Here is a 22,794-nt window from a genome sequence, read left to right on the forward strand (position 1 = left end):
GTGCAAGAAATGCTAGAAATCATCTTGCGCAAAGCCCGCACTGTTTGAAAAGAACGACATGCTGGCAAGGGCAAAAAGTTCAGGAATGATCAACTGGACCCTACATTGGCCATTATTAAAGATTACAAGTAGGGTTGTGCGAATAGTGAATTTTGGAACCGAATCGAATACTCTTTGAATGGAACGAATATTCACGAACTTTCACCAAAGAACATTACAGTTATTTTTAACCAACTCAAAATACCTTAATTATGAAAACTGAGATAAGCTTGTATACAGCAGCGACCAGAGCCTTCGTAATATTTTGTAACTGTAGGTTGCACTACAGCAGTGACTACCGTAATCAAAGTGTTACTTTGTCCCCTGCTTTTGAATAAAATTGAGACATTAAAACTAATCAATTTGGATGCGAACACCATGCATACAGCTAAAACTGTAATAAAAGTGATGAACCTGTCATCACAAGGGCCTTGGCACCGATAGCATGTAAACAGCAGTGTTGAAAGCTGTATCTGCAAAAACAATTTACGCAAGCACAACACTTGCATCTGTTATTCGTGAAGCTGAATGCAGCCGTAGTCCCCACCACCAGTTATTACAAGATGAAGACAAACTGATTAACGCAATGCAGCTGCAGCATAGTAAAAATAGAGTAAGAGTGGAGTTTTCAGAAGAAACGCCTTCATCCGATAATATAGCATAGCTAGCGTCGTAAAATCGTGGGCTGCATGCATATTGGTAATTCAGTAATTAAATAAGAAAAATGACCTTTGGCTGTTCCAGTTTCATTGCTTTCGGGTTCTCCCGTTGGTGCTGATTACTCTAAAACTATTCAAAAAATACTCGGCATTTCGAATATGTACTATTCCATTCGAGTACCGAATCAAATAGAATGCAACTTGATTCGCTATTCAAAATTTTCTAATATTCGCACCCCTAATTACAAGCCATCTTTGTCAATTTACTCTCCCTTCTTTCTTTTTGTACTCTTAGGACAGAAAAGCATTCGCACTTTGTTGCAGCCTAAAAAAAAAATGCAAACCGAGACAAGACACGGCAAGTGCCAATGTGCGTTCTCTATGTGGATGCCGATCTAAATGTCACTATTCGAATCTGTGCACTTTAACACTACTTCCTGGAGCACTTTCCAGACATGAAAATGCACAATATTTACACTGCTCACCAAAAATACCTAAACCCTTTGGGACTTGCACTTACCTTGTTCAAAAATCACAATAGTCTGCTGTCGTGTGCATTGCCTTGAGCACAGCTCTCGCTGCTCTTATGTCGGGAACGCCATGACACATCGGTGCACACACACACCACTTGTGACATAGAAGCGCAAGGAGTACAGTGAATACGAGAAAAACAATTTTTCTCATATTAATAATTTGACAAAACCGAAAGCACCACTCTTACTACGAGAATACACTTGGCAAGCAAAAAAACGTGTAAAAGGAAAATTCAGGTAGCTACGCCACCTTGAAATTCACGTACCAGCTCACTGCGATGTCAGATTTTGATGGAGTGTGCTAGGGCCGATTGAATTGTTTATTGCTGAAAACTGTTTACATTACATTCCGAGGACCCAACGTTTTAAAATAGGTGTTTTTAAAATTAATTCAGCCAAAATGTGCAAGACATTGAAATTCATGATGGCAAAATTAATGACAATAGAGTTCTGAAACAATAATTTATCTCTGAACAGATTAAATGCTTCACCTTAGTGTCCTTAGTGTCACAAAGTGTGAATGCTTTTCTGTAATTCAGCCAAAATGTGCAAGACATTGAAATTCATGATGGCAAAATTAATGACAATAGAGTTCTGAAACAATAATTTATCTCTGAACAGATTAAATGCTTCACCTTAGTGTCCTTAGTGTCACAAAGTGTGAATGCTTTTCTGTCCTAAGAGTACAAAAAGAAAGAAGGGGGAGCAAATGAACGCAAGATTGATGTTTACTATGAACGGATACATATGCCCCAAAGGGCACAAATTTTTCTAGTGTCAGTGCCCGACTTCAAGGTGCTGCATTAATCCTCGTCTGGAATTAAGTGAACGGGCTCTAATTAAGTACTAGAGAGCTCTACAAATTCTCTCGCAGGCTTACTTGTAGAATGCTGCATGCACCAGACTGTCGAGTTGACAGTAATGAAGAAAGTAAAAAAAAAAAAAAATCAAGAGCACAAAGAAATAGTCGCCCCATTGCTCTCTCGTATAACTATTTTATTGTTGCATGGTAGAAAGGGCCAAATGATACACAGTTGCACAACGAGTGCGAGCCCTTCACCAACAAACAGACCACGCCTTGTGTCTGCATATAGAGCCTAGTCCGACAGGGTCTCCTTGTCAAACATGTACTCTCCGAGGCCAGGGCCAACACGCTTCAGGTTGGTCACGTAGTCTGACAGCTCCTTGATTGCCTTCACCTGCTCTTCCAGGTACTCGCTTTCCAGGAAGTCGCACAGCTGCAGCACAGGAAATGCAACAAAGGACATCAATGCAAGGGCTTTTTGTACATTTTAGCAATGTTCGATGACACGACTGGGTGCCTCGCAAAAAGATTAATGGATGTTCGAAACAGTAGTTCCCCTTGGCCCTTCACAGAAAATAAAATAGTGTCGGCGTTCACAGCAAAACTGACGCCATAGGTGGAGACCCGACAAACTAGAAAAGGCAACAATAGGTGGCTACACCGTCCAGAAGCTCCCACACCAGCTAAATCAGACATCACAAATATCTGACAATGTCTGCCTGTGCCTGATTATTTGCTTTTATCAGGAGAAGGCAGTGTGTGGCTTGCTTTCACCAAGGACCCACTAGTATACAATACACGCCCACCACACCGAATTTACTTTTCTTGCGTCAAACCAACTCAAATACAGGACAATGTATCGCACTAATACAGTGAGCCAAGGTTCTCGCACAAAGTGAGTGTTGGAGCACACACTTTATTACAGACACGTCCACATCCACCTACCATTTCAAGCGTTCTTTCAACTATATTTATTGTTGAAAAACACTCAAATTATAGCTGCTGTTTCTGCTACCACAAACAGAGCATGGTTTTAGAACGCTTACATGGATACTTCAGCGAGATGGGTGGAAAGACGCATGAATCGAAATTGCGCAACAATCTCACCCACAAAAGCTATTGCCATGCATTGCTGAACCGGATTAAGTATAGCACTACAGTGGAACGTGAACACAAGGGACAGAAACATGGTGTTTAAATACTTCAAATAACTTCTGTGTGTTATGTTTGTCCCTTCTTAAGGCCATGTCCAAGTGTAATTCTACACTTCATCCCAATTCAATGTAAATGACAACAATCAAGCTCATATGGCCGCCATCATCACCAAATTGACGAGGGCTTTTAAAGTGGTCTTGAACCACTTTCACAGCTCTGATTCCAAGGTGCAAGGAAGCTGTGCATGCGCAGCCTCGTCTCGAAAAAGATCAAACCCCATCGACTAAACACACCTGAGCATCGTTATGATCGGTTGCCAACTTGTGCAGGTCCAGCAATGACTGGTTGACAGTCTTCTCCAGCTCAAGCGCAGCCTGCATGGCGTCCAAGCCTGCGCCCCATTCGTCCTGCGATGGCTTCTGTATCGGCTGCAGCACCACGCGCCCTCCGCGCATATTTTGGTACTTCATCAGCTTATGGGCATGCTCACGCTCCTCCTCGCTGCTTTTCTTGAAGAACTTGTGGAATCCCGGCAGTGCCACATCATCGCGATCAAAGTAGTAGGCCTGAATGAGAGAAAAAGCTGCCATCAGAATCTGAAGGCCTCTGGACAGAGAGACCCATTGCCAAGCATCACTAAGACAACAAAGAGATCACATTAAGCATTAATTAGAACATCTTGAGGGGCTAATTGGTGCATTCTAGTAATCACTAAGATTGTGGGCTGCGTGAAATTAGGAAACGGGCAACACGATAGAAAACGCACAAAACACATTTGCACTGCATATGTGTTGTACGTTTTCTTTTGTGTTGTCCTCTTCCCGATTTTGGGCTGTTCACAATTATTTACACTAAGCATTGCACACATCACCTGACATGCACCATAACAGACTCTTTCACTTATAGTGAACTCCATGCCACACCCACCGAAACAGCCGGCTAATTACCAATGGCAAGTCATTGTAATAATGCCAAGCCATTGTAATACACTAATGCAGAAATTCAGATTTCCATGTTTTGCTAGTCACAGTTCTGAAAGTAAATTTTGAAATAAAAATTATAAAAAGTGTTTTGCTAGTCACAGTTCTGAAAGTAAATTTTGAAATAAAAATTATAAAAATTTTTTCTGCACATACGTTCTTGAGCGTGATGCATTTCGGAATGCTTAAAAAAGATATCTTGGTCAATTTGACTGCAAACACTCTAGCGAAGGCATGAGGCTGGAAGTTTCCCCAAGGCAGTAAGCTCATTGCTACTATTGCACATCCAGAACTGCATTGAAATGTCCATGCCACATAACTTGCAAATGTGAACCTTAAGTTCGCACTGAACTTCTTTCCAGCAGGAATTTAATAGACCTCAATAAGCATTGAGACATAAGCATAAAAATAAATACACTACACATTCCCACTTTTAACCAATCTAAAGGAAACACTTTACAGAAATGCAGTATCCGTTTATAGTTCAAAATTCAAAAATACATAACTGTTTCCATTCTCTTAATTTCATGTTTCTAAGCTTTCTCAAGACATCCAATGCCCTAACTTGACATTCTATTCTTTAATGTTTGTAAAGTTTAGCCTTACTAATTGCAATAAATATAATGTCAGCTTAAGTATTCTCAAAGAACATTTCAAATCAGAGTTGGCCCAGAGCTAAGAGTACCTATATGGTGGCCATACTTCACACGTGTTGACATTAATGATGTTCACAAGTATTTACACCTCTCTTATGTTATGATGGTTGGACGCACAGAAAATAACCAGCTAAAAGGCAACAAATGCACCAAACAGATCCATGAGGAGCAGTTCGCGAGGATGTGATGTTCACAAGTAAGAAAAGAGTCCAACGAGAATAAACTTTGCAAATGCTGCTAGCAACAGCAGTCACATGTGGCTGAAGCGAACAAAATCATTCATTTAAAGGGACACTAAAGAGAAAAAATGAATCTGTTTAGAATGATAAATTGTACTTTGAGAACTATAATGTCGTTAATTTCACCATCATAGGTGTGTTAATAAAGGAGAAAATGAAGTTGAAAGTCTCATTTTTAAGTTTTACGCCAAGATCTCCACGTGTGACGTCACAAATTTCTAAATGTATTTATCATATTTTGGCGCCACTGGCTCAACAAAATGTCCTCAAACTTGGTGTCTCAACTTTATGGCCCTTTCAGAGGACAGTGCACTTCATTTTTACCGTTAAGGAACAACGTAGGCCCTAGTAGGCGCCGTCAAAGTATGTGACGTCACGGCGAATGATGCGGACACTTCAAGGTGGCGTCGCCACCCACATTTTGTTTTTGCGTGTTTTCTCGCTTACTAAGAGTTCTCACAGCAAGCGTGGCGTTTTTGGTATCGTGAAAGAGTACTTTACTAATACAAGAAAGATCGTTTTGCTCTTTAGTGTCCCTTTAAAAATAAAAGTACCCTTCCTGTTTATGTGACAGCACCAGCGTTCATTTTCAACAGTGCTTTAGGCACTACAGCACTACAGGAGTATTTCTTAATGTTAATTAACATTTACATGGGCATCTGCGCAGACAGCCAGCCACCTCTACGCCATAAAGAATCAATTATGCCGGTAGTTGTTGAAAGAGACTTGCAAATGTTGATGGCCATGCATCAATCCAAGCCTTATTTCTAAGGGTCATTCACACTGGTGATTGACAGAGACCGTGTAAATAATTGTGACTGGGAAGTGACTCATGGCAGAAGATGTTCACAACTAGCACGACCTGTCCTTCACCACACTCAAATACTTCGCGATTGGAGTCGTTCATGCCAGGTCGCACTGCCATTGCCTCGTAAAATAAGTGGATGTCCTGTTCCTGCGCATATGGCTGAATGAAGAGTCCGCAACTGCAGTAGCATGACAAAAGAAACGAAGAGCAAGTGACCACTCCAAAACAGTCACTTTTCACCCAAATTAATCATCTGCAACTAACTCATTTGAACTTATGTATACAGTGTGAATGAGCCCCAAAATTTGGAAGGTTCACACAGAATGAGTAGTATCTTTCTAAAGACCAACTGATAGATAATGTGGCCATGTACCCTTTGCAACGGGTGGACTCAATGAAGTGTCCTAGCCATATATTAAAAAAAAAAAAACAAAAAAAACTAGTGCACACAAGTGCTACCTGGTGTAGGTGTTGCACATTATGGTAATTTATGCTGATGCCCACCAACTCTACTTCATGAAACGGTCTTTCCCTATGATCTCGGGAACTAGATTTGGGTGCCTCGCACTTGCACCTCAAACCAACATGGCACAACTCCTGTAATATCAAAACTTTTATTGCTCAATGAACATTTTGATATGTATAATTAACCCCTATCCCATGTCACAGCCATGAAACAGCATAGAGGGCAGATAATTTAGACTAGTGTCGCACCCACTGTGTCAAGGGGTATTAACACTTCAGAACGCTCTCCTTCAGTCTACATTACATAGGAGTCCTTATGTAATGGTGTCCTTATGTAATGTCAATCACGCCACTGCAATTATGCACGCTGGGAAAATGTTTTTCTTTCAACTGGATATTTGGTCGAGCTGCGCCGCGGTTGACGCGCTGTGCGCTGCCTAACAGTGAGAAACTGCTTCTTATGTGACGGACCTTTTCACCTGTTCACGACATAGCAACAAGAATATGACCAGCATTTCGGCAAGAGACTAATCTTTGTTCGTAAAGAACCGATGCCGACTAAATTTAATGGCTGACAGGCGCTGGTAGGAAGATAAGATTTGTTAGGAGTGTCTAGTGGCGACATTGATTTGGCACGGGAAATTTGCACCGTCTTAAACAGATAATGGCGCACCTGGAACATGCAATTGCCTTGGAAATCGCATTGACCTCGCTACTGCCGTAAAGTGCCAAACCGAAAGGAACTGAAAGTGACGATGCGATGTTTACGAAAGAATCGTCTACGCCGTTAAAGCGGGGGGCAGCGACAACGTTGGGCGCGTTACGGCACGCGCTGGCACAGATCTTCCAACACGCGCGAAAGAGAGAGAAAAAATAAACGAACTAGTAGTTGAAGTCACGTGCACGGCGCGTGTATGGGCAATTTAATGAGAAGCTGTAATGATTACGAGCGAAACGCGGTCGCGCCGACATCGCTGAAAAGCCATGTGTTCACCGTTACTTTGCGAGCGAACTATGTCGAAACCCAAAGTTACTTCAATGGAAAGCTGACAGTGCAAATTGCGCGCACAACAGACGACACAAGTATCGGAGGTGAGTGGCCGTGCCAATGCTGAATTATCCGTTGTATTACCATTGATGTGTAGACGTAGCTCGCGTAGAGTTCCATGTTGATCTGCTTGTTGATGCGGGCTTCGCAATCGACATGGTAGTTCTGACGGGGCTGAGTAGCGGCCATCTTCTTCGGTTGCTTGGCGGACGGGATCTCAAACTGTACTTCAAGATTAATTTAGCGAGAAAGGATTGGAGTTGAGAGAGAGAAAGTTTGGCGATGCTCGTTCAATCACTGTTGAAGCATAACATCGACCAAAACATGGCGGAACGGCGGGTCGCGCGCTTTTATACTCTACGGCAGCTGTTCTCTGAGGTTCCTACACCCCCTTGCCGTTCGCTCTAATTTTTTTCTCATAATTCGTTTAGGACATTTTACAGAATTCTGTCGCATCTAGAATTACAAGGAGAACTTGTATTTTTATAAACTTATTATTATTGCGTTAATTATAATGGTCACATGACCACAGCAGTTCGAATCGATTCAGTTGGCCACAGTGATGTATGAGCTTGTTTTTCTTTACGTTTGTTATTTGATTGGCACAGTACTAAGCCAAAACACACCTTGGTGCCCATAGCATGTGTGGAACAACCTGCTAATAAATACAGGATCACTGCATCCTACAAGCTTGAGCTATTTCTCTTCTTCCGGCTCTCCCTGCAAGGCCACCCTTTGAAGCACTGCAACCGTGCAATGCTACAATGCATGCATGTTACAGATGGTGCACGTGTCCGTGTGGTCGAGTTCACGTTATTCGGGTCTCACTGTCCTGATTATTGTGGCCATAGCCAGGCCGCTGCCGGCAAAGCTGTAAACAAAATCTCCGAACTGCGCACATCTACGGTCGCCATGTTGAATAAATCACAAAAAAGAAATAATCCCTTGGAAACAACACCAAGGCTTCCTGAACCTCTAGCCTTCACTTGTCCTTCCGTTATTGCGACACCAGGCGTTAGATTAGCCTCGGCTGACTGCGTTAGGGAACTGCACGCCAACACCACCAACGACAAACAGGTACAAAAGCTTGCGAAGCAAAAAGCTGCGGGGCATGCTGAGGAGGGTGGGGCGGTGGAAGATTGAGTGTGATCATGGGAGGTCGGAGCTATGTGGACGGCATATTCCTTTCAATATTTCGAAGCACCAATACAGTGGAGCAAGCGGCAAGGTGCAGTTAAAGTTGGATAATAGGGTCTTTTGCAAAACTGCATGCGTTCTTACATCATGCAGCTAACGGACCTTTTGCATGGTTCACTGCGGATTCGCGAAAGCAGCTTTTCCTGTCAGTCGTTGTAATGCAAGCAAGAAGCCAGAATGACCTAGATTTCAATTAAAGGCAGGGTATATTGTTAACAATGTGACAAAATATAATCTGGTAGCCACATTAGGAGCGCAGTCAGGATTTTATTTCTGGGGAAAGGGATTCTGCACTCACATGTACGCTTACGTGCGGCGTGTATGTGCACGTACGTATCATATCTACATACAATCAGCGAAAAAATGGGGAGGAGGAGGAGGAGAGGGGTTGCAGGTAGCACCGCACAAAAGTGAGTCAACTGATGGTTTATTTGTCATATTTTTGATTGCTTTAGTATGACAACTAGTCAGTAGCCGGCACTGGCGTAGCCAGGGGGAGTAGTTCAACCCCCCCCCCCCCCCTCCCTGTGGCGTAGACAGAAATTTGTTTCGGTGGAGGCACGTCCTTGTTCTGAAGTGCAGGCCGAGCAGGCAAGTGCGGTTCGAGTGTGCTTTGTGCTGTGTCCCATGGCAGTAAGAAGTTTCCGGAGGTGCACGTGCCCGGTGTGCCACCCCTGGCTCCACCACTGCACCCCCACCCCCTTCTCCATGAAAAAAAAAATTCTGGCTACGCCCCTAGCCGGCACCACATGCAAGCGCCGACATCATTTCCCCAAATTTACGTAAGGCGCCTAACCTCCAAATTTGACGAAGCTCTTGACTTTACTGAGCAGCTGGCGCGAGTTGTGTGTGCTGCTTTCCAGCCTCGCCAGGCCTTGCATAGGCCATAGTTGGGCTGTGGCGACAAGTGCGCAGTTGTTCCCGTGGCTCGAACGTGTAGCTGCCTATTCCAACGCATATATCCAGCTGATCAGCGGAACGCATATATTTCGTTCTACTGCGTCACCACGAGAGTGGCGCGCTGCCCTAAATGCGGAAATCCGCTTTCTGGGCTGCGCCAGATGAGATACTCGGGGGTCGTTTTCATCGATGGCTACCGAACTTTCCTACAATGGATTTCGGGGACAACATGAAAACCGCTAACATTGATTAATCAAGATTCACCGATGCTTTCTCATTTACACCATAGGGCCTACGCTAGCCATTTGTGCAAACTCTGTATACCCATGGAGCGTAGCTTTTCTTTTTTCTTGCTTTCTTTGCGTTCTTTATCAGAAGTCTGCGTGCCCCAGCGCCTTGGGCGCCCTCATCTAAAACCCCGTAATTTGGCCAAACATGTCGGTGTTCAGTGCAGTATATATATCAAGGCGCACTAGAAAGGCATAAAAATACTAGGTATACATCGATTTACCTCCCGGTAATTCTTTTTCCGTTGAGAGTCGGGCCGGGGAGGTTGGGGGGAGGGGGGTGATATCTCGATCGATACTTGAGCAGTGATATTACTTCTATGAAGTTTCTATGGGGCAAGCAGTGACCTGCAGATTCAACTGCGCAGCGGAAGTGTGTATTATAATATATAAATGAGCATTCTCCCAGTGAATCTTTGTAAGAGTGCCAGTGCTGCGAACAAGAGCGTCACAGAACAAAATCACCGCTTCTACTGTGCTGTGGTAAGAAATCTTTTCTTTTTCGATTTTTTTGTCGGCTTCACTGAGTTTTGAACTTTTGGACGTTGAGTGACCCAAAGGGCCTTTGCGTACGCAATGCCTCACTCTATGTTTGTGTTCTTTTGTGCACCCGGCGGATTGCGTTCTCCTAACGCAAAAAGACGCAACAGTCTCAAAACGCCCAACTGTATGACTCACTGATATGCGTGTCTGTAGATAGCCACCGCTTATACTTAACTATTTGTGCGAAGCAGGCGGTTAAGGGTTGCGGCAGACTGAACCCGGAGCTCCATTGCTGCGTTTTATCTGGAAGCGCTTGTCAGAACAGGCCACGCTGCAGCGGTGACTCATCTCGGCCACGCGTCACGAGTGCGCGTGGCGTGTCTCCACCGAGACGCAACTAAACGGCAAGAACGTGTCCGCCCCCCGCTATTAGAGTGTTTCAGCAGTGGTAGTTTACTGTATACCGACGTAACACCGTACCGTCGTCGTCGGCACGTAGCTTATAGTCTGCAAGACTTCGCCACTTTGATCATGTCATCAAATTACCGTACACAATAAGACGTGCGCGGCCAAAGAGCCTTTTAAAAAAAACTGCGTGCCGACCACGACAGTACAGTATTTCCGTACTTACCATACGCTAAACCGGCTCTGCTAAAAGACCCCATTAGACTGTTTTAACAGTGCCAGTTTACTGTATGGTAAGTACGTTGCGTTATTGTCGGCACGTACCTTTTTTAAACGTTTTAGCCGTGCGAGTAGCTCATTGCGCGCGGTATAACGCGATGATGATCAAAGTGGTCAATAGTGATCTCGCGGACTAAAACAGCGGAGTACCAACCACGACGGTACGGTATTACCGTACTACCGTACGGTAATCTGACGCTGCTAAAACAGCCTATTCTCTGAAGAATAAATATTTAAAGTCTCGTCTGACGTCCTGTGCGGCACCGTAACGCTGTCTACACCCTTAAAGACAGTGTAATGGTCAAAGCGTCTTTAAATATTCTTGAGAGATTTCTAAATATTTTTAAAGATACTCTGAATGTGGAATGCCTGCGGTAAAAACGCCTTTGCTACCCCCCCCCCCTAATTTACTCAATTGCGAGGGTTGATGTACGGGTGGTGTGTTTTAACGCATTTTACAAGGCTGGCTTAATTCATTCTTTATACCAACCTTTGGTGAGTTCGCGTAGCCAGGAAAGAATGAGGATTGCAACACCCCGCCGCCCGCATATTTTTGCCGCCCATTGTATTACGTACACGCACATGTGGAGCGTACAGTCCCCTTCACTTCCGAAATGAAATAGTTACATTGTGTGTGTGTGTGGGGGGGGGGGGGCTATTATGCACACTGTCAAACTCAGCCATGTTGTCAAATTCGGCGGGGGGGGGGGGGGGAGGGGGCACTCGCTGAAGACATTGATTTAGAAAAAATTCGGCAGATCCCACGTACCGTGGGAGTCGATGTTATGCGAAGCATGCGGCGGGTAGGTGACTGGCGTAACTTTTTTTAGTGAGCGACACGTTACAAAATGATACTAAAGATTTGTATAAATTTTATACGCACACATATATATGCTGAAGAGCCGCATATGTGTTATATAACCAGTTGTTTACGGTTGGGTAACGCTGCCAATGGCAACGTGGGTATTACCAACACCAGAAGCGTTAAGGTGATATGTAGTGCTTATACGTGTCCCGAGAACACACGCACGTTTCACGAACCCGTGTGCATGTGTGGAAGAAGTTCTTGACAGTTCTTAAACAAGGGCACCATCACCGTGATCAGTGAGCACCAGCAGCTGGTCATGACTTGTTATAGTATCCGGTCGTGATCGTGGTGACGAGGGGTCCATGTGTAGTGAAGTATGTGGTATAGTAGAGCTGTTTTAATTCGTGGATGCCTCGGTCATTTCGTCGACAAATTGTCTGTCGACAGAGCCGGCGACATGTCGGAACCTGAAGCCACCCTTCGCGTTGGTGAGGTATAGGCCGTCGAGGCTGGTAGGCCTGGATAGTGCTACGCAGACCGACATCAGTGGCTGGTGTTTGTCGTATTCGTAGGCTACCTGCGCGTATGTGGCAGCCTAATCCACAAAGCGGCTGTCAATCAATCTGGCATCATCCTCGGTCAGCATGAGGCCATCGCCCAGCCTCGTAAGAAATGAAGATGAGACTGCGTCGTTCTGGCGGACGAAGTGCACTTTACGATGCGGTGATGTGGATATCATATGTAACTTTCGTTAATGTATTCCTCTGGGGTCAAGGAATGCTTCAATATATCTTGCTCAATCATAGGAATACACATGTAATCTTTATAAGACTGCTATAAAAGCAGAGCCAACACTGGAGCTACAGACGTTAATCTGGTATGACGCCTGCATCATAGGAGCTACACATCGTAGGAGTATCATGTAGTGTTTATTGCGTTCTTTTAAGATTAGACAGCCAGCACCACAACCACAATTGACGTTGCACCGATATAACGCCTGCGTATGCTGTTTTTCCAAACCAGTTTATAGACCTGGCGTGGCTCAGTAGTAGAATATCTGATTGCCACGCAGAATGCTTGGGTTCGATTCCGGCTGGGATCCTAATTCTCATTCTTTCCATTCGTTGAGTCAACGCTGCCGATGTTGGTTTTCCTTAACGATCTAGCATTTAAGTTACCAATGTCTGTCCTCGCTGTTCCTGGGTAGATATAAACTGTCAATCACCTGTGGCGCATACCCGTACACCGCGGCCCGTGGTCAACGGGTATGTGCCACACGTGTCTAGTGGAAAGGATTTGACGACGTACGCGACAGGATTTTAATGTTATTCATGTCCTGAACCGGCAATCATATTCGTCAAATACTCTTACCCTCCCATGCAAATTTTGGTCTACACCAAGTTAAGGAGGCGATCATGAGAGCACCCAGACGTAGGCGGCTAGATAGATAGATAGATAGATACGTAGATAGAAACGCTCAAAGTGCCAGAGGTTCGCAAAGAAATGCTTCGCATTTAAAACAGCCTTCTTAATTATTTAATTTTGGCAAAACACCATCCTCCGTCAGGTCAGAATTCCGGGGGGAAGGGGCTTGAGCTCCCCCCCCCCCGTCCCCCCCCCCCCTGTCCAGAGGGCTGCCCTCTGATTGGCTTAAAATGTCGCCACATTTCGAAATTTGAATATATGGAGGAATTTGACAGTGTCCAGAATAGCATTCCAGACCTGTCTTTGCTATTCAATGACGCTAAATTAAACGTTATTCGTCGCTCATCTACACACACCGAGATGCGCAAATTAAGTGTGGATTTCCAACCTTCGGCGCTCTGTAGGGCCCTGCATCCTTGCAGACATAACATAACAAGATCTGTCTCAATAAAAATCTTTGCCCGGAGCACCGTCAATGCCGTTGGATACAGGCCTCGTGGCCCATAGCAACTGTCGTAGTCTCGGGACCGGTTGGCCTTTGGCGCAGTGGGCACGATGATGAGCCTGCATTTATGCAAAGCGCACACGTGCTCACACTTCCAGTCGGTGCCACACAGTGTCGATAACTTGCCATGCAGCTTGTCTCTTTCCTGGTGCCTATTGCTAAAGCGCCTCCATACAACAAAACGCGGCGGTACGTGGTTGGCGGGGCTCAGTTACCTTCTACGTACCATGAGGCGCACCCAATGGCATTGAAGTATCGCATTTCACGAAATTCGATGTACAGTGTGGTGCAGAACTAGGGAATTAGCACTAACGGATTTATGTCCTCAGGATGCTTAGATCAACTGACGCAAAATAATTTCTTTTTTTTTTCATGTCTCTATACTTCGTCTTGCCTTCTGATAAAAGGAAACTATGGGGCGTCAACACCCGTACTCATCGTATGCATTCAAACATTAAGGGGAGGGGAGGGGGGTGGTCAAGACATCCGGTCCCCAAACCCCATCTATAGATTCCCCTGTGGACGCGGCGAAGATAAATCTTTTTCGCATGCACGTGTAATTTTCCAATAGTCACTTTTATTGGTTTGCACCATGTTTTCCGAACCCCTTCCTGAACTTGAACTTCTTGGCTTTGAGATCGTATAATATTGATATGGTGTTCTGCCAATGTAGATGCTGCTGGTATGGTATTCGTGTTTTTAATATGGCACGTTGTTAGCGGATACATTCGCGCCCACTCGACGGTGGGACACTTATTTACTTCGCGGGCTTGCAGTGAAACCTTCTTCACCTATACACTTAGCGCTTGGCTAGCAGCGCGAACGACCTAGCACTCACGTTGCTTCACCAAGTCGAGTGGCTTGTAGCTGCGTTGCGTCATCCGGCCGGGCCTTTGTGGTATATCATCCCAGTTACTCGACCATCTGTTTCTCTGCAGTGTGCGGATATGCGCAAGAGTCTGTTTCGCGGTCTTTTTTTGTCAGGAGTCTGTTTTGTCTTTTTTTCACTTAGTAGGCTTGCATTTTTTGTACTTAACCTGCACGAAAAAAGGGGAGTTGTTCGAGGGGCTCGTTTCTTTGTTAGATACATGTAATGAAACCAACAGACAACATTTTTATTCGTAAGACTGCCCTTAGGCATAACCTACAAACAGACAATCAAACCAAAAAAGAATAAATTATCTGTTGTTTTTTTAACTGCAATGTAATGATTTTGACCTAAATGGAAAGGAACTAAAGTGCACGAAAAATCACCCTTTCTGTCGGTAAAATCTGAACCATCTGAACCCACAACCTTCGAATTACGCGTCCGATACAATTGAGCTACGACGGATGACGCACTTAGCTTGGCGACACTCGGAACATGTGACACAGGTTGTGGTACAGATACCGTTCGCATTGTGTTGAATGCAGTGCGAGGAGATATCATACAGTGCTGCCGACTCCTAATATCTGTGGCTTACACGGCATGCCGTCAACCGTGAACAAATAGAAGCATCGATAAGAGGCTTTACGCGTATGTAGCTTCCGTTAATCACAATTGGTGAAAGGGCATTGTCCCGCTGTATGTCTCTAAGGGCTCTATCGTACGTGACCGAGTCCATGTTAAGCTTTCTTTATCATGTACGGTGCGGCGATCGATTCAAGGTTGGCGCGCCCTTAATCGCACCAATGCGCTTCAATATCTCCATCTCAAAAGAAAGTACAGGTAGGAACCAGCTAAGCATCCTTTGCTGCCCCGACTTCAGAGCTCTCAAGGTCGCTGTTGCTGAATGCTTTGCGAAAGACTCAAGCTAATTTTTTCATGCACGCGAGCCACATTACGTAACACCGAAGCTCTCTGTTGTTATTATATGTTCTGAATATAACTCTATAACTCTCTCTGTATTTTCTGTCACTGTTAAGCAAGAAAAAAATTAATACGCGATGGAATATTCCACAACGTAAATTTATGCATGGCTATAGTTAGCTTTCACGTGACGTCATGCGCGACGTCATGGACGCAGCATTTGAACGTACTGGCACTCCGCGATGGCGGCTTTGATGACAAACAAGTCGCGGTTAACCTGCTTCAATGTGATAACGACGTGGCAGGAACGCCTCTGTGCGTGAATAGCGAAAGGACCTGGACGTTATGTTCTGAAGAAAGTGTAGCGCGACCGCCCCGTAAAGGCGTTGGTCGCGGCTTCGATCCCTGAACCAACCAGGACAAATTTTTAGGCAGCAAAGAAGCTTTATTTCTGAGAAACCCGCATGTATTTTCTTGCGGCTTCGTGCTACAGTCGGATGGTTATCAATTTCCCTTTTTTTAGCTCTTCCGCCACTTTGCGGGATTCCGCAAAACTGACCTGCAATAATATGTGATGTTTTGCCAGCATTAATGTGGCATCGCAAAAGTCGCGTCCCTCCATGCTGGTGCTCCAGCACGGCGACTACTGTGACGTCAATGATAGCCACCTATAGGCGATACGTTGACTTGGGAGCTAATCGATGCAGAATAAACGTAGGCAGCAAGCAAGGCAAGGAATTTAGACCGTCCACTGTTGCACTCAGCTAGCAATGCCTTCATTCAAAATAATAATAATCAATCAATCAATCAAACGTTTATTTAATGTGCCCAGGAACAACCGTAAGGTCTTTGTACTGGCGCACGAAAAAACAAAAACAAAAAAAACAAGAAAAACAAAGGAAACATTCATAATAAAATATCAGGGATAAAAAACGTTTAATAATAATAATAATAATAATAATAATAATAATAATAATAATAATAATAATAATAATAATAATAATAATAATAATAATAATAATAATAATAATAATAATAATCAATCAAACGTTTATTTAACGTGCCCAGGAACAACCATAAGGTCTTTGTACTGGCGCACGAAAAACAAAAAAACAAAACAAAGGCCAACATTCATAATAAAATATCAGGGATAAAAAAACGTTATAAAATTGCACATATACAGCTATGCGCAGAAAAAAAAGGTCGACAGTGTACGAGGCTATGTAAGTACAGTGCAAAGCTCGGAGCAGAACAACGACTGGGAGCTGTGAAAAACATCTAGCTCCAAAAAGTAAGCATTGTAAAGACGTTGTATCCTGCCAATGGTCGAATGTTCACAGAGGCAGGCGGTTACATGAAAAGGTCTATTCTCTCTGGTCAGCTTACGTGGAATTCGGAAATTAAGACAGTTGAGCAGTACAGGGCAGGATATGATACCATGCACAAGCTTGTAAAGAAATAACATCAGCGCGATTCCGTCGGCAGCAAAGTGATGGCAATGATGGTTGTAAATGTTTAGGATTTTTTTCTGGACTCGCTCAATGGCGTTGCTGCTGGAATTAGGAATGCCATTCCAGATCACAGATGCATACTCTAGTTGAGGAAGACATAGCGCGGTGTACAATTTTCGGAAGGGCACAGGAGAACGGAATTCTCTAGACATTCTGCAAACACAGCCTAGGGTGCGAAGACCCCGCAAAGCAACACGCTTAGCGTGAGCAGAAAGTGTAAGGTGCTATCAAAAAGAACACCTAGATCATTGATCTCACATACCTTACACAACGACACAGAATTGACAGAATATAAAAATGGCACACTAGATGTTTTTCGAGTGAAACTCATTACCTTGGTTTTCGAAATATTTAGGGAGAGGTTATTGCTCCAGCACCATTCAGAAAAAGAACACAAATCAGACTGCAGCAAGCGACAATCGATAACTGAATGAATTTCCTTAAATATCTTTATGTCATCGGCATACAAAAGGAAAGAAGAATTCCGAATGACAGAAGAAACATCATTAACATAAATTAAAAAGAGGAGTGGGCCCAGTACCGACCCTTGAGGAACCCCACTAGTAGCTTTATACAAAGAGGACGTTTGGCCATTAACGGCAACGTAACATAATCTATCAAGAAGATAGCTATGGAGGAGATTCACAATTGAAGAATCAACATCAAAGTGTGCAAGTTTATCCACAAGCAGCGAATGGCTGACAACATCAAAAGCTTTGCTAAGGTCACAGTAAATAGCGTCAACCTGTCCTCTCTGCGAAATAGGCGTGGAGACTTGCATCATGAAACTGGCAAGATTAGTGACAGTTGAGCGGCCAGCGAGAAACCCATGCTGATTCACAATCAATGAATTTTTTACATCAAAAGACAATATTTTGTGAAGAGCAAGCTCAAAGATTTTGGATGCGGCACAAAGAAGGGAAATAGGGCGGTAGTTCGAGACGTCACTTTTACAGCCAGACTTAAACACTGGGAAAACACGAGCAGTTTTCCACATGCTAGGAAACGTTGAAGCATGCAGACACTTATTAAATATGGTAGTCAATACTGGGACAAGTATACTGCCATAGGCTTTTAGTATGGCAGAGGGGATGCCATCTGGGCCAGCTGAAAAGGATGGTTTCAAGCGCTTAATGCATTCTGAAATGGAATCTTCATCTAGCGACACAGCATCAGCTGTGCCAACTGCCTTAACCTGTCGACCGTTACTAGCTGCAGAGGCTGGAGACTTATAGACAGATGAAAAATGCATGGCAAAACAGTCAGCAACGGCTTGAACTTCTATTCCATTTGGGTCCAGTATCCTAAAAGACTCGCCACTTTTGCTCGACCGTTTGCGCACATACTTCCAAAACTCATCCGGCCTGTCAGACGCGCTTTTTTCTAAAAATGAAATGTATAGACTGTGATCCCGTTTATAAAGGCGTTTACAAAGAGTACGAAAACGACAGAATTCTTCCTTCAAATGAGTTGATGCAGAACGTTTATACTTCCTGTGTGCACGATCTTTATGTTTCAGTGCACTTATAAGTTCTGATGAGAACCAGGAGGGATATTTACAATGATGTGGTGTATACTGGGGAATGAACTTGCGCATGCTGGTCAAGATAAGCTCCGTAAACTGATCGACTTGATCAATAATAATAGTAATCAATCAATCAATCAATCATTTATTTAACGTGCCCAGGAACAACCGTGAGGTCTTTGTGCAGGCGCACGCAAAAAAAAAACAATAAAAATCAACAATACAATACAGACAGTCTTCAGAAATAAAAAGAGCAAAAACACGTAGACAAAGAGAAATGAACACAAAAGCGGAGGAGTAAAATAAGACAATATGAGAAATATTGAAGGAAAATAAAAAATTAGATTGCACATATACAACTATGCGGAAAGACGGAGAAGGGAAGACTTTGTACATTGTGCCATACTATGTCAAAACAGTGCAAAGCTCGGATAAAAACAATGATTGTGGACTATGAAAAACGTCAAGATCAAGAAAATTAATATTATAAAGACTTTGTATTCTGTGAACGGTAGAGTGCTGGAAGAAGCAGGCGGGTACATGGAACGGTCTGTTCTCTCTGGTTAACTTACGCGGAATTCGAAAATTAACACAATTGAGAAGTACAGGGCAGGATATGATACCGTGGACTAGCTTGTAGAGAAATAAGAGATCAGAACGATCTCGTCGGCAGTGAAGTGATGGCAGTGATAATGATTCAGCAGTATTTGAACGAGATCCAGAGTCATTTTTAGCAAAGCGATGGTTATATATGCTGAGGAATTTTTTCTGGACTCGTTCAATGGTGTTACCGCTGGATTGAGCAATGCCATTCCATATCACGGACGCATACTCAAGTTGCGGAAGACATATTGCCGTGTACAATTTGTGTAGGGCCATGGGAGACCTGAATTCTCGAGATATTCTACAAACACATCCGAGAGAACGAAGGCCCCGCATAGCAGCACGCTTAACGTGAGAAGAAAAGTTTAACGCGCTGTCAACAACAACACCAAGATCACTGATTTCATAAACCTTGCATAACGGCACAGAATTTACAAAGTATTGAAATGACACGCTAGATGTTTTGCGAGTGATAGACATGAATTTTGTCTTTGAGGTATTTAGAGAAAGGTTATTGCCGTTGCACCATTCGGAAAAAGAACACAAATCTGACTGCAGCAAGCGACAGTCGTTAACTGAATGAATTTCCTTAAATATCTTGATGTCATCGGCATACAAGAGGAAAGAAGAATTACGAATGGCAAAAGAAACATCATTAACGTAAATTAAAAATAGGAGTGGGCCTAATACCGACCCTTGAGGGACCCCACTAGTCACTTTATACAAAGAAGAGGTTTGGCCATTTACGGCAACATAACAAGATCTATTGAGCAGATAGCTGTGCAAGAGATTCACAATCGACAAGTCAACATCAAAGTTCGCAAGTTTAACCATAATCAGTGTGTGGCTGACTACGTCAAAAGCCTTGCTCAGGTCACAGTAAATTACGTCAACCTGTCCTCTCTGAGAAATAGGTGTGGAGATCTGCGTCATGAAACTAGCAAGATTTGTGGTAGTTGAGCGGCCAGCAAGGAAACCATGTTGATTTGGAATCAATGAGTTTTTCACACTAAAAGACAATATTTTGTGAAGAGCCAGTTCGAAGATCTTTGATGTGGCACATAGTAGAGAAATCGGTCGATAATTAGAAACATCTGTCTTAGAGCCCGACTTAAATACTGGGAAAACACGAGCAGTTTTCCACATGCTAGGAAATGTGGAAGTGTCCAGGCAGTTATTAAATATCGTAGTCAGTACTGGGACAAATATAGTACCATATGCTTTTAGTATGGCGGAGGGGATGCCATCTGGGCCACATGATAAGGATGGTTTTAAGCGCTTAATGCATTCGCTGATAAGATTTTCATCCAGCGACAAAGCACTGGATGAGCTAACTGCCTTGGGCTGTTGTCTGATATCAGTGCTAGAGTCTGAGGCCTTATAAACGGATGAGAAATGTGTGGCAAAACAGTCAGCGACGGCATGCACTTCTACCCCATTTGAGTCTAGTAGTCTGAAGGAGTCTCCGCTTTTGCTAGACCGTTTACGTACATACTTCCAAAACTCAGCCGGCCTGTCAGAGGCGCTTTTTTCTAAGAATTCAATGTACGAACTATGATCCCGTTTATATAGGCGTTTAGAGAGAGTTCGAAAAAAGCTGAACTCTTCCTTCCACACGCTGGATGGAGAACATTTAGATTTCCTGTGTGCGTGATCTTTATGCTTCAGTGCACTGATAAGTTCAGATGAGAACCAGTGGGGATATTTACGTTGGTGAGGTGTATACTGGGGAATAAAATTAAGCATGCTGCTCAGTACAAGCTCCGTAAACCGATCAACCTGGTCATCAACATTAGGTTTGTCAGTAACCTGTGACCACTCAACGGTGGACAAGTGATGATAGAGGCCCGTGTAATCACCTCGCTTGAACGCAAATCTTGGAGATTTGTTTACGTAACTGCTGTAGCTCGTTGTTTCGGCTGATGCAGATAATCTTACGTTAAGTGGTGGGTGGAATTTGTCCGGACGTACAAGAGAGATGTTGGAGCGGGAAACTTCAAGGGGTTGATCGTTTGACACACACAGGTCTAAGACGTTGCCACTGGAATTGACGACTGAATTATGTTGCACTAGGGAATTAAACGCCAGAAAGTCCAAGAGCAGGCTGCACTAATAATAATAATAATAATAATAATAATAATAATAATAATAATAATAATAATAATAATAATAATAATAATAATAATAATAATAATAATAATAATAATCAATCAATCAATCAATCAATGATTTATTTAACGTGCCCAGGAACAACCGTAAGGTCTTTGTGCTGGCGCACGCAAAAAAAAAACAATAAAAATAAACAATACAATACAGACAGTTTTCAGAAATAAAAAGAGCAAAAACACGTAGACAAAGAGAAAAGAACACAATAGGGGAGGAGTAAAATAAGACAACACGAGAAATATTGACGGGGCATAAAAAATTAGATTGCATATATACAACTATGTGGAAAGACTGAGAAGGGATGACTTTGTACATTGTGCCACACTATGTCAAAACAGTGCAAAGCTCGGATAAAAACAATGATTGTGGGCTATGAAAAACGTCAAGATCAAGAAAATTAACATTATAGAGACTTTGTATTCTGTGAACGGTAGAGTGTTGGAAGAAGCAGGCGGGTACATGAAACGGTCTGTTCTCTCTGGTTAACCTACGCGGAATTCGAAAATTTACACAATTGGGAAGTACAGGGCAGGATATGATACCGTGGACTAGCTTGTAGAGAAATAAGAGATCAGAGCGATTTCGTCGGCAGTGAAGTGATGGCAGTGATAATAATTCAGCAGTACTTGAACGAGATCCAGAGTCATTTTTAGCAAAGCGATGGTTATATATGCTCAGGAATTTTTTCTGGACTCGCTCAATGGCGTTGCTGCTGGAATTAGGAATGCCATTCCAGATCACAGATGCATACTCTAGTTGAGGAAGACATAGCGCGGTGTACAATTTTCGGAAGGGCACAGGAGAACGGAATTCTCTAGACATTCTGCAAACACAACCTAGGGTGCGAAGACCCCGCAAAGCAACACGCTTAGCGTGAGCAGAAAAGTGTAAGGTGCTATCAAAAAGAACACCTAGATCATTGATCTCACATACCTTACACAACGACACAGAATTGACAGAATATAAAAATGGCACACTAGATGTTTTTCGAGTGAAACTCATTACCTTGGTTTTTGAAATATTTAGGGAGAGGTTATTGCTCCTGCACCATTCAGAAAAAGAACACAAATCAGATTGCAGCAAGCGACAATCGATAACTGAATGAATTTCCTTAAATATCTTTATGTCATCGGCATACAAAAGGAAAGAAGAATTCCGAATGACAGAAGAAACATCATTAACATAAATTAAAGAGAGGAGTGGGCCCAGTACCGACCCTTGAGGAACCCCACTAGTAGCTTTATACAAAGAGGACGTTTGGCCATTAACGGCAACGTAACATAATCTATCAAGAAGATAGCTATGGAGGAGATTCACAATTGAAGAATCAACATCAAAGTGTGCAAGTTTATCCACAAGCAGCGAATGGCTGACAACATCAAAAGCTTTGCTAAGGTCACAGTAAATAGCGTCAACCTGTCCTCTCTGCGAAATAGGCGTGGAGACTTGCATCATGAAACTGGCAAGATTAGTGACAGTTGAGCGGCCAGCGAGAAACCCATGCTGATTCACAATCAATGAATT

At 43.4% G+C, this 22,794-nt stretch overlaps 1 protein-coding gene across 1 annotated transcript; it reads right to left on the reverse strand.

The window, feature by feature from the left end:
- Positions 1 to 2,206: 2,206 nt before the first annotated feature.
- LOC119382540 (soma ferritin) lies at positions 2,207 to 7,747 on the reverse strand. Its single transcript, XM_037650283.2, has 3 exons — positions 7,472 to 7,747; positions 3,485 to 3,757; positions 2,207 to 2,469 (listed from the first exon to the last, which is right to left on the reverse strand). Exons 1-3 carry the CDS (start codon positions 7,574 to 7,576, stop codon positions 2,329 to 2,331), a joined length of 519 nt encoding a protein of 172 aa, XP_037506211.1. The 5' UTR covers positions 7,577 to 7,747; the 3' UTR covers positions 2,207 to 2,328.
- Between the last annotated feature and the right edge of the window lie 15,047 nt (positions 7,748 to 22,794).

This window comes from Rhipicephalus sanguineus, chromosome 2, assembly GCF_013339695.2.
Source record: "Rhipicephalus sanguineus isolate Rsan-2018 chromosome 2, BIME_Rsan_1.4, whole genome shotgun sequence".
Taxonomy (NCBI): Eukaryota; Metazoa; Arthropoda; class Arachnida; order Ixodida; family Ixodidae; genus Rhipicephalus; species Rhipicephalus sanguineus.